At 38.7% G+C, this 13163-nt stretch overlaps 1 protein-coding gene across 1 annotated transcript in view; it reads right to left on the reverse strand.

Annotated features, from left to right (window-relative positions):
- The window catches only part of LOC132825829 (multiple epidermal growth factor-like domains protein 9), a 317339-nt gene that overhangs the window by 122272 nt on the left and 181904 nt on the right, over positions 1-13163 (reverse strand). Inside the window, exon 3 of the mRNA XM_060841349.1 lies at positions 11422-11561. Coding sequence (XP_060697332.1) covers positions 11422-11561 — 140 coding nt within the window. The remainder of the gene's footprint in view (positions 1-11421; positions 11562-13163) is intronic.

Consider the following 13163-nt stretch of genomic DNA (forward strand, 5'->3'; position numbering starts at 1 on the left):
CTTTTAAACGAATGCGATGGAATTTGTATGACATGTCTACATGAGTCTTTCATCGCCACAATCTTGTATTTTGTTGAGTATCACACACAAATTTGCTTGAAATATTACACAGAAGATAGAGGACCAAATGAGGAATTTTGTTGGATTGGTTACAGAGGGATATTATTTTAGAGAAGGACTATAGTCCATCAAATTAAATGGAGAATTCAAAATAAATTGCTTTATCCGATGAGTGGTATGAATATGGAATGCACCAGCACAGGGAGTGATTGAAATAAATATTATAGATGCATTTAATAGAAGCTAGAAAATGATTTGAGGGAATAGGAACAGAATGTTACACGATAGATTTAGATTAGGAAATATGGAAAGGGGGAGGATTAAGATTTTTAAAATTTATTCTTCCGTGGAATGTGGGTGTATTTGGCAAGGCCAGCATTTGTTGTCCATTCCCAACTGGCTTTGAACTGAATGGATTGCTGTGCCATTGCAGGGGGAAGTAATGGCTCAAACATACCTCTGTGGATCTGCAGTCATATGTAAGTCAGACTGGATAAGGATGGCAGATTTCCTTCCCTCATGGTCAACGGTCGGTGCTGGGTCCTCTACTTTTCATCATTTATAGAAGCGAGTTGGAAATGAGCATAAGAGTTATCATTAGTAAGTTTTCAGATGACACCAAAATTGGAGGTGTAGTGGACAGCGAAGAAGGCTACCTCAGATTTCAACGGGATCTTGCTCAGATGGGCCAATGGGCTGAGAAGTGGCAGATGGAGTTTAATTTAGATAAATATGAGGTGCTACATTTTGGGAAAGCAAATATTAGCAAGATTTATACACTTAATGGTAAGGTCCTCGGGGGTGTTGCTGAACAAAGAGATCTTCGAGTGCAGGTTCATAGCTCCTTGAAAATGGAGTCACAGGTGGATAGGATAGTGAAGAAGGTGTTTAGTATGCTTTCCTTTATTGGTCAGAGTATTGAGTACAGGAGTCGTGTTGCAGCTGTACAGGACATTGGTTAGGCCATTGTTGGAATATTGTGTGCATTTCTGGTCTCCTTTCTATCGGAATGATGTTGTGAAACTTCGAAGGATTCAGAAAAGATTGTTGCCAGGGTTGGAGGATGTGAGCTATAGGGAGGCTGTTTTCCCTGGAGGGTTGGGAGCTGAGGGATGATTTTATAGAGGTTTACAAAATTATGAGGGGCATGGATAGGATAAATAGACAAAGTCTTTTACCTGGGGTGGGAAAGTCCAGAACTAGATGGCATAGTTTCAGGGTGAGAGGGGAAAGATATAAAAAGGATCTAAAGGGCAGCTTTTTCACGTAGAGAGTGGTATGTGTATGGAATGAGCTGCCAGAGGAAGTGATGGAGGCTAATACAATTGCAGCATTTAAAAGGCATCTGGATAGGAAGGGTTTGAAAGGATATGGGCCGGGTGCTGGCAGGTGGGACTAGATTGGTTTGGATATCTGGTCGACATGGACGAGTTGGACCGAAGGGTCTGTTTCTGTGCTGTACATCTCTATGATTCTATAATAATGAACCAGATGGGGATTTTCACAGCAACCAAGAATAGTTTCATGGCCTCTATTACACAGGCTAGCTTCCTAATGAACTTGTTGGAATAAATGGTCTCTTTCTTTCCTGTATATTGTACATAGTACTAGTGGCTAAAGGAAATCTTTCCTTGCTATGGTGTGAGAGTAATCACAATCCAAAGCTAGGCCTGTACCACTGTGTGGCACAGCACACTTAGGCACATTTAATCAAGACATGCATTGTTGAAGGTCCTCAGGAAATTCTTTCTAACTGATGATTCTTTGAGCCATATGGAGTTCATTCATTTATATAATTACCTAAGTGCAGACTTCTGTCACATGGTTGAAATTTCATTCAATTTCAGTGAGTGGCAGCACTCAAAACCCAAAGGAAAACTAAGAGGTCTCGCCACATCTGTTCCTCTTTCAAACATGCATAAGATAAACATCAGATAACAGTGTGTGCTCCACATTAATTATGACCACTTGCTGTTCTGTAGAATTGCCATAACTCCTGAGAAGAACTAATGCATTATTCTTGCCTGATATTGTACTAAGCAATGGACCTAGGGAGTAACTTGAATAATTGTAACGTTTACTGTTCTACGATATTATCGAAACAAAAACCCAGAAAACTGCCAGTGTTTTGTACTGAAAGAAACCTAAACCTAAAACAAGACTAAGTACCTTTGCAGTTAGCTTTGTTTTAATGTAGAATTAAGAGATTACTACTATTAGAACATTCAAGTACTTCAGCTCAACCTTACAAAATATAGAAAACTTTTGAAAAGACTGCTGGAATTTCAAAATAAGTTTGTGCCAAACAAAAAAGGATTCATTACGATGAAGTCATTCTGAGCTGATCTGAACATCAGATTAAGTATTTGAGCATTAAGATACAACAAGAACTTTCCTTTTAGACAAATACTCACACTAGAAAATGTCCACAGCTAGTCAAGAAGCACGGAATGAAACTGATGCTACATGTAAGTGAATAGATGATGAATAAGCCAAAAAGATGAGTCAGAGATTAATCTTGATTGAAAGCAGAGAGAGAAAAAAATGAATCAGATTAATTTTGATTCAAAAAATGTACAGACAAAAACAACATTGTGCTTGAAAAAAAGCAATTGACAAAACAGCAAAATTATAAAAGAAAAGAAAAGAAAATACTCAGCAGCTCATCCAGCATCTGTGTAAAAGGAACTAGTTAACTTTACATGAGAATGAATTTCTGTCAAGAGTATAAAAAAAAATGGGTTTCTGGTATCAACTAAATAAATGTGCAAGGCACAAGTTTGAAGTATCACCTCTGTTACCAACAACATTGCTGATTATGTGTGGCATCCTTGAACTTTCATGACAGACCAGATCGCTTGACCATGACAAGCTTCATGCAGTGCAAATTGTTATGGCAATCACAATGGGAATCTGTAGGTGCTAAATATGCTAAGGATGCCAGATTTCACAATAATTGGGAAATGTCATATGCTATTACCAAGTGTAGTCTTAACATTTGAAATTGTTAAGGGACTTTCTGGTTTTTGTTCTAGTATGTCTGACCTTTACATCAGAAACAGAGTTAGGATGCGAAGTGATTTTGTTTGAGAAAAGAGTGAGCTGTTACAATTTGAAAATCACTGTATTGAAAGGAAATTAAATAATAAATTCCAAAAGATGATTGGATAAATACCTGACAAAGAGTAATTGCAGGGTTATGGGAAAAAAAACAACAAAATTAGATTAATTAGTAGGTACCTACTAGAGGCTACAAGAATCACAATGACCCAATTGCCCTACTTTTGTGGTATATTGTTCAATGATTTGATGACATCAATAAATATCAAGATGGACAGGCTGTTCATCAGTCAACAGAAGAGCTTAATATCTCATCTGAACATACTGAGAAAAGTGCAAGTTACGATGCAGTATTTTACACTGTTAACTGATCACTTAATTGACTTATTTGGATGGATTACCTGAGTCCAAATAGATAGAAACAGTTAAACGTATACTGTATAGCATCCTGCACAAGCACAGAGTGTCCCAAATCTCTTTCAGTATTTTACAGGCAGTAAAGTGCTTGAAGTGTGTTCACAGTCAGCAATTTAGAAAACATAGCAGATAGCTTGCACTCAACTGCAAGATGTGACAAATAGCAAAGTGATATTGACCAGATTTTTATGGCATTGTGATCGAGGGATGAAGGTTGGCCATGACACAGGGATAACTCCTCTACAAACTAATGATATGCATCTTTTCCTCCTCACTTCAAGGGCGCAGGGTCTCAATTTGACATCACGACAGAAGGACAATTCATCAGCACTCCCTCAGTGCTATTGTGGAGAGTCAGTCTTGATGTTTATCCTCAAATCCTGGAGTAGGATTTGAATCCACAACCATCTAGCCTAGAGGGAGTGCTACCAACTGAGTGACATAGAATGGTTAGAATGAATATTGAAACAGGAGAATCATAAGTCAGTATATGAAAGCAGCCAGTAGCTGATATACAGAATAAATTGTCTCAATCCCTATCCAAATATGTAGTTTGTAGGAGACCCAAGGTCTGTAATTAGAGCAGTCAGTGATATTAAAACTGAGAAGATATAGGGCATACAAACCCAGATATGGCATCCCTCACATTTGTTTGAAAAGATACAGCTTCAGCAAAATTTGCATTTCATCTTCGTCACTGTTAACCTCAGGTAACTGTATCCAAGTTCATTCAAATTCTTATGTCTAATTTACATAAGTCTAATGATTTATTTAGGGGAGTGAATTGAGGTGAATTAGAGAGAGATTTCTTTAATAAGTATTTGCAAACTCTCACATGTTTAGGATAAAATAGTAATAGTTTATTTTGTTTGGTCACCTTAAGTCCTTCGTAAGCATCTGAAGGTCAAAGATCAATGTAATTAGATTTTCCTATATCCTTAACTAGGAACTTTATAGAAATTGTGGTGATAATTATTAAATACAAATGTCAAATGGGTTACAGTTTGAGATCATGAAACAATATTACATTTATTTACTGACAAGTTTTGTCTTCTCCTCAAAACCATACAAGAGTTACATCAACTGTTCATAGGAAATATTTCAGAAGCACAAAAAGTTGTTGTCATGATATTCCAGGGAGAAAGAGTCCTCTGAAATTTCATAGTGATTTAATTGTCTCTAAAATTGTCTTTAAGAATTTATAATAGCCTCTTGAATTGTTGAGCCACTTATCTGAAAAACTGGTGTCCTTAAAACGAGTGACAAGTGACAATTTCAAGTCATCATACTTTATTTTTGTCTCTCTCTCCCTCCTCTGCATATATTTCAGCTGCCAACAGTTCTTTGTTTGCAACTCTGATTGAGCGTCTCTGCATCACCAGAGTCATTCTGAAAGTATGCATCACAATGACTTCCAATTGTGGGCTCTGTATTTATCCCATTCAAAACAGGACTTCACTGAAATTTGAAAGCATGAGCCATTTGTTAAAGAGGTTTTTTAAGAAAAATTCCAGCCGGATTCCTGCCAGTACAGTGAACTTTATTTGACTTTAAGCCGTTTCTGGGAGTTGAGCAGTTTTTACAAGGTGCTGGTTAAAAGACAGTTTAAAAGTGAAAGCAGAGTTGAATGTCAAATGTCAGGGGTTTTGAATAAATTGACAGACAGCTAGTTAGAAAAAATTTGCTTATCCCAGATCTATCTATTTTGATACAACTAAATATCATGTCCAAAGCAATTCCACAAACTGCATTGATCCAAAGCTGAAATTAAGCTGACATTATCAATAGCAATCTGGATTTGAATTTGTTTTGTACATACAATATACAATACAGTACAAGTACAGGCCCTTTGGTTCACCAAGCCTGCACTGATTCCTAATCCATACTAGATCTGCTTCTGCGTGATTCCTAACTCTGTTTGCCTCCCGTACACGTGTCTATAAAGATACAGCTTAAACATTGCTAACGTGCCTGCTTCGACCACCTCCACTGGGAGTGTGTTTCAGGAACCCACCACCTTCCCTATACCTCTCCCCTAAACTTTCCCCCTCTCACCTTGAACCTATGTTCTCTCGTAGTTGACCTTTTGCACCCTGAGAAAACAGCCTGACTATCCACCAAATCTATGCCATTCACAATTTTGTAGACCTCTATCAGGTTGCCCCTCACCCTCCAACTTTCCAGTGAAAACAATCCGAGTTTATCCAACCTCTCCTCCTAACTAAAGTCCTCCAGACTAGGCAACATCTTGGTCAACCTTCTCTGCACCCAGTCCAAAGTATCCACATCCTTCTGGTAGTGTGGCAACCAGAACTGTACGCAATGTTCCAAATACAGCCTAACTAAAGTTTTATACAGCTATAACATAACTTGCCTACTTTTATATTCATTGCCCTGGTTGTTGAAGGCAAGCGTGCTCTATGCTTTCTTGACAATCTTATCAACCTGTGTTGCTGCTTTCAGGGACCTGTGGACTGTGCACACAGATTCCTCTGTATGTCAATGTTCTTAAAGGTTCTGCTTTTTATTGTATAATTCACACGTGAATTTAACTTCCAAAATGCATCATGTTGCATTTGTCCATATTAACCTCCATTCTGTTCTCCCTGCTAGAGGAAGGATGTTGTGAAAATTTAAAGGGTTCACCAAAGATTTACAAGGACGTTGCCAGGGTTGGAGGGTTAACCTATAGTGAGAGGCTGAATAGGGTAGGGTTATTTTCCCTGAAGTGTTAGAGGCTAAGGAGTGACCTTACAGAGCTTAATAAAATCATGAGGGGCATGGACAACATAAATAGAAAAGCTCTTTCCCCGGGGTGGGGGAGTCCTAGACTAGAGGGTATAGGTTTGAGGTGAGAAGGAAAAGATTTAAAAGGGACCTAAGGGGCATCTTTTCAGGCAGAGGGTGGTGTGTGTATGGAATGAGCTGCCAGAGGAAGCGGTGGTGGCTGGTACAATTACAATATTTAAAAGGCATCTGGATGGTTATATGAATAGGAATGGTTTAGAGGGGTATGGGCCATATACTGGCAAATGGGACTAGATTTATTGAGGATATCTGGCCAGCACAGATGAGTTGGACCAAAGGATCTGCTTCCATGCTGTAATCTCTCTGACTCTAATTATCATTGATAATCTTCAGCTGCATCATCAACTGCCATTTCTCTGCTCAAATCTTCAATCTATCTCTGTCCCGCTATATACTTTGTCAATCCCCCTCATTATCTGCAACTCTGTCAATTTTGGTGTCATCACTAATCAGACCACTTGCATTTTCCTCCAGACCATTCATATATATTACAAATAACAAAGGTCCCAACACTGATTTCTGCAGAATACCAATAGTTACTGATCTCCATACTGAAAAGCACCCCTCCATTGCTAACCCTCTGTCTTCTATGACCAAGCCAGTTTTGTATTCATCTAGCCAGCTCACCCGGATCTCATGAGACTCTATCTTCTATTCCAGCCTGCCATGAGGTAAATTACTAAAGTCCACATAGACAACATCCACTGTCCTTCCCTCATCAATCACCTTCTCAAAAAACTCAACTGGTGAGACATGACCTTCCCCACACAAAACCACACTGTCTGTCGCGAACAGGTCCATTTGCTTCCAAATATGAATAAATCCTGTCTCTCGGTATCTTTCCCAACAACTTCTCAAACACTGACATGAGGCTCACCAGCCTGTAGATACATTAGTTTGAACTCTCATTTTCTGTCTGTTCCAGATGTACACCTGAGCAACAGCATGAATTATTCACAGAAATTAAGAGTGAGCCTGATTTCTAAACTAGCTTCCCTTACAATAAGATACTGTGGATGTGTAGATTGGAGGGACCCACACAACCCATTGTATCTGTATGGCCTCTTTGAAAGAGCTTTCTGATTAATTCAATGCATCCCAACATTCCTTCATAAGTCTATAAAATATTCCCTTGCAAGTATTTATTTAATTCCCCTTTTAAAGTTATGCTTCCTCCAAATTTAGGAGCAGTGTGTTTAGATTACTTACTTACAGTGTGGAAACAGGCCCTTCGGCCCAACAAGTCCACACCGATCTGCCGAAGCGCAACCCACTCAGACCCATTCCCCTACATTCACCCCTTCAGCTAACACTACAGGCAATTTAGCATGGCCAATTCACCTAACCTGCACATTTTTGAACTGTGGGAGGAAACCGGAGCACCTGGAGGAAACCCACGCAGACATGGGGAGAATGTGCAAACTCCACACAGTCAGTCACCTGAGGCGGGAATTGAACCCAGATCTCTGGCGCTGTGAGGCAGCAGTGCTAACCACTGTGCCACCATGCCACCCTAACTTCCATGTTCCAAAAATTCATGTGTTTAAAAATTCTCTTCAACTTGCTACCGGTTCTATTGGCAATTATCTTAAATTGCATTTCATGTTATGAAAGGATCAATTTAACAGTACAAAACGTTCATCAATTCGTCAACCAAAAAGGGAAATATATGGTATTCATTTGTATTTTGCTTTTTGTGAATGATTGTCAGTCTTATGGACCACTTTACCTTTTTAAACTGCTTGGAGAGGAACTTGCCAGAACCCAAACTGAACACTGAGCAAATGCTGCTTGATAAGTGTCAATGTCATTTTCTGTCACTTTACTCATGATTGATAGTAGACTGATTTTGGCCAATTACCATCCCATCAATCTGTCCTGCTTCTTGTGTACAGCACAAACCCGGGCAACTTTCCACATTGTTGAATAGATGCCAGTGTTGTTACTTTATTGGTACAGCTTGACTAGATGTGCAGAAAGTTCAAGAGCACTAGTTTTCAGTGCTATTGCAGGAGTGTTGTTAGGGTCCATTGCCTTTGCAATATCTAATGCCTTCAAAGACTCCTTGATTACATGGAGTGAATCAAATTGGGTGAACATCGGCATCTGTAGGAGACCAGGATATTCATTAATTCAGTATTACCGGCTGAAGATCGGAAGATCGTTTAAATACTTTGGCCTTTTTTTTTGCACTGATGAGCTGGGCTCCCCCATCATTAAGGATGGGGATATTTGTGGAGCCTCCTTTTCCTCTCATGAATTGTTTAACTGCCCACCATCATTCATGACATGACGCATCAGGACTGTGGAGCTTAAATCAGATCTATTGGTTTTGGAATCCAGTCAATTGCATCTGGTTATGTTGATAGTAATAGTAGTCCTGTGTTGAGGTTTCACCAGGGGTCAACATTTTCTGGATATGCTTGGTACTGCCCCTGCCATGTCCTCCTGCACTCTTCATTAAAACAGGATTGATCCTTGGCTTGGAAGTAGTGAAGGTAAAGTGGGCCATGAGATTACAGTTTGTCATTTGGTAGTGAAGAATTTGAGGATGACTGAAAAAAGACACATTTCGTCTTGCATTTACCGGGATATTTTGCAAGAGTTCTAACTCAAGGCAAAACCATATTTTCTTCTGCATGAGAGAAGAAGAGTTAATTGGTTAGCATGTCAATTCTGTTTAGTAGAGGTATTGCCATAGATAATATATCAATTAATGCCAAATAACAATTAGCAGTCAGGCTTTGTTTAAATATTTAACCAGGCTGTTTGACTCTCATTAGTCAGGGCATTGCCCTGAGAAATGAATCGACAAATAGCTATCATGTAATAGGTTGAGTTGAAACATGTGCAGTCTGTGTACATATTCATTCTGTCTGCACAGAATAGGGTCCTGTACGTTAATATGCAAAGTGTCCAGTGTATGGTTGAGCACCAGACTGTGAGCCCAACTTACAGTCCTAAATTAGTGTCAGTATAATTCCTCGCACATTCAGGATTGCCCAGCAAATGTTGTCCAATTGCAGAAAACAGATTTATGTTGGACACTGTGTTGCAAGAGTTGTAAGCACAGACTGGTTGGGTACAGTCAGTACTTTGCTTATTGCTAATAGCAGAAGGAATAGGCTGTTTGATACCACTTACCAATCTCTAAAATGAACCACCTAGATACCCAACATCAAAACAGCACTGAAATTCCTATACTGCATTACTCATTTTGGTGATAGCTAGAATGTCTTTTTGGCTTGATGGCAGTATCCTTGATGGTAAACACCACTTGTTTACTATTGCACAGAAGCAACATGAAATAGGTAGCTTCAACTCGTGCTCAAGTCTTTGAGATATCTTATTTTGAGGAAGACTGGACATTTTTCAGGATGAAAATTGACTGCTTTGGGAATAGTCATGACTTTGCATAATATATAGGAAGAAATTCTCTGATCATTTTGCCCATAGAAAGGCACTGTTATGCCTCGGTCTATTAATGAGGTTGCCGATAAGGAATCCTAACGCATGTATTGACCAGTAAAGATAGATTTGTAGTAGGCTGACGGGGAGAACTCCCAGTCAATTTCTGATTTGGTGCATCAGGGAAAGGAATCTCATTTGACTGCTATGTTTCAAAGGTGAATTTGAGCACAGAATGAAGCCCATTCTGAGAAACAAGGAAATTCTTACATCCCTAATTGCCTGTGATCTGAGTGACATCCTAAGGCTATTTCACTAGACAGTCACAAGTGAACTACACTGTTGAGTCAGGGGTCACCTAACAGCCAGACCAGGTAAGTATGACAGATTTCCTTTCCTAAAAGACCCTAGTGAACCAGATGGACTGTTATGGTAACTAACATTGGCTACAGGGTAGCTATTAGGCTAGTTCTTAATACCAGATTTTTTTGTAATTGAATTCAAATTTCAACAATTGCCACAGTAGAAGTCATGAGACCAGAATATTAGCCTGGAATTCTGGAACACTAGTCTATTACCATAAGGATGCTGCCTTGCCCTATACGAATTTACAGATTAGAAATATGCAAGAGGTAGAGGGTTAGAAGTCTTTCTGTTCATTACACATTTCTTATGGAATCCAATAAAGATATTTACAAGAGTTGGGTCTGGTGGGGATCCCTTGGCAATTCCTATCTATTAGGGTGTACAAAGTGTCATTGAAATTGAACTCAACTGTACAAGTTGATGAGGTCATATGTTCAACAAATGCAGTTCACACAATGGTGGTGGGTCTAGATTGCCATGATATAGTGCTATAATGCAGACGCCTGTGCGAATGACTGTCTTTACAGACAGAATTAACAGGTACTTGTCCTGTGCCTGTTTTAACTTAACATTATAGGTGATAGCCATTTGCTGATTCAGTTCTCAGGGCAATGCCTTGACCAATCAGTGTCAACCTGCCTGATTTACATTTAAGCAAAGCCTGTAGCTAACTGTCAATCAGAATTATTGGTGGCATTCTCTATGGCAACACCTCTACCAATTGGAGTTCACTTGGCAACCAATTGATGCTCTCCTCTTATACAGTATAAATGTTGGTTTCCTCCTTGAACTGATATTCTTGCAAATTATCCTGAAGTATGAAAGACGAAAGCTCTCAAAACACTTTGCCAAAGTGTATGTTATTTTGATAAGTTCTGTATATCCAAACGGCATTTCAAAATTGTAATAAAACGGTATTGTTTTACTTATTCTATGTTTACACTTGCAAAGTACTGTGCTACAATGATGCCACGGGGTGTCTCATCCATTATCCTTGTATTTGCTCAAAGATTTTCTGAACATTTGGTATATCCAAATAGATTTCCATTCTGAGGCAGTCAGTATTTGATTCCTTTGCATGGTCTCTGACAGTATTATAAGGGGAGAAAGATCAGCACCTGTACAATTGTTTAAGTTTTCTTTTTTTAACCAATAATGTCACACATAATGCATCAACTGCCAAAATGGTTCAGAACAATGATGTCATACTTGGATAACAGATAGTGTTTTCTGGGAACAGTAAATCTCATCATATCTAGCCATCAAGATGCCATTAACGGTGGAGAATTCCAGAGTGCTTACCAGTTATATGGTCACATGTTGTTGAGAGGTTGCTACATTCACAGGGTCTGCATCCAGCTTTGCTGAACTTGTAATGTAAGGTTTGACACTGGCTACATTTCAGGCCAGTCACCCCTTCTTTGCAATGGCATTTTCCAGTGCTGTTGGAAAAAGAAAACATTGAGAGATCAGTCAGTCATGAGGAAATGATTGTTCCAATGGAAAATGCATAATAGTGGCTTCAACATAACTTGTCATGGTGTTTTAAATCTATTGCTTAGTCTCTACCTAATGTAAATTCATATTAAACAATATTCAGCAAATTGATATAATACCCAATTATTTTCATATGGTCTATCATTTCTGTCTGTACAATGGCTGAGTGACTTAATTTTCTATAGACTCTAGCCACCTCAATCAAATTTTAGAAAGCAGTTTGGAGAATGCTATATAGCAATCACTCACTATAATTTTAAATTTACATGGTGTTATGATAGCAGTAAACATGGACTATTGAATTTTAAAACAGAAAGAACTGCGGATGTTGTAAATCAGAAACAAAAACAGAAACTGCTGGAAAAGCTCAGAGGGTCTGGCAGCATCTATGAAGAGAAATCAGAGTTAATGTGTCTGAGAAAGAGTCACTCAACCTGAAATGTTATCTCTCATTTCTCTCAACAGATGCTGCCAGACCCGCTGAGCCTTTCCAGCAATTTCTGTTTTTGTTGCTGTTGAATTTTACCATCTGATTGTTTCACCTGAGATCTTTCATGGATTAAAATGAAATTTGAAAAGAAGAAACATGGATTTAAAATGGCTGCAGCGGTCACCTGATCACAGACTAAGACAAGCTTTGAGACTATTGTGCAATAAACAAACTTTCTGCATTGAGATTACTATTTTACCTAAAGACATTGAATCTGGGCAACTGGGCCAGTGACAAGGAATTCACATTTCCTGCTTCATTCACACTTGAATAGTAATTTCACTTGATGGGAGGTGAAAAACTCACTGGCCAGTTACCCAGCCCCAGAAAGATGATGGAGCAAGATTCCAGAATATATAGTGAACTATATTTCAACTTTAGAGCACTGCAGCAGAGATAAGAAAGAAATGAATTTGTGACAACTACTCCCCCTTTCTGCCTGTTTCTCTCATCACCTTAGAATACAGAACCGGTGAGAAGTAAGTTGGAAAACAACTAATCATCAATAATATGAGTGTACCTACAGATTCTGCAGTTATTGAACATACAAGTTAAACACTGAGCTGCTGTGATCTCAGGATTCAACACCTCAAGGACTCTATGGATTTTAAATAATGTAGTCTAACTTTTTCTGAGCCATGCCAAACGCTGTCCATTTAAACTTATTACCTGTGTTTGTGTGTATGCATGATGTGTTCTCTGTGAGTTGGAAGGTCATAAAATATCTCATTCTTTCACTCAGAAAACTCTTGGTACATGGCTCCAACGTTTTCTAGTGAACAATATTTTAATTGAAGTGTGATAGCTGAAGTTAAAAACCAAATTAAAAGTATTTGTTTCAACTAGCTGAGAATGGGTTAAAAAGATAAGTGCTGACTCCCTCTCTTGACCTGGTTGTAAATTGTGCATAAGTTTATGATATGTTCAATCGCATATTACACGCTTATGTTGAAAGTATGGAGATGCACTGTACACCGAGCATTGATTGATTATCCAAATGATTTACGGGATATTTCTCCCATAAATTTTAAAGATACAATGATGAATTTAACATGAA

This window comes from Hemiscyllium ocellatum, chromosome 21 (assembly GCF_020745735.1).
Source record: "Hemiscyllium ocellatum isolate sHemOce1 chromosome 21, sHemOce1.pat.X.cur, whole genome shotgun sequence".
In the NCBI taxonomy this organism is placed as follows: Eukaryota; Metazoa; Chordata; class Chondrichthyes; order Orectolobiformes; family Hemiscylliidae; genus Hemiscyllium; species Hemiscyllium ocellatum.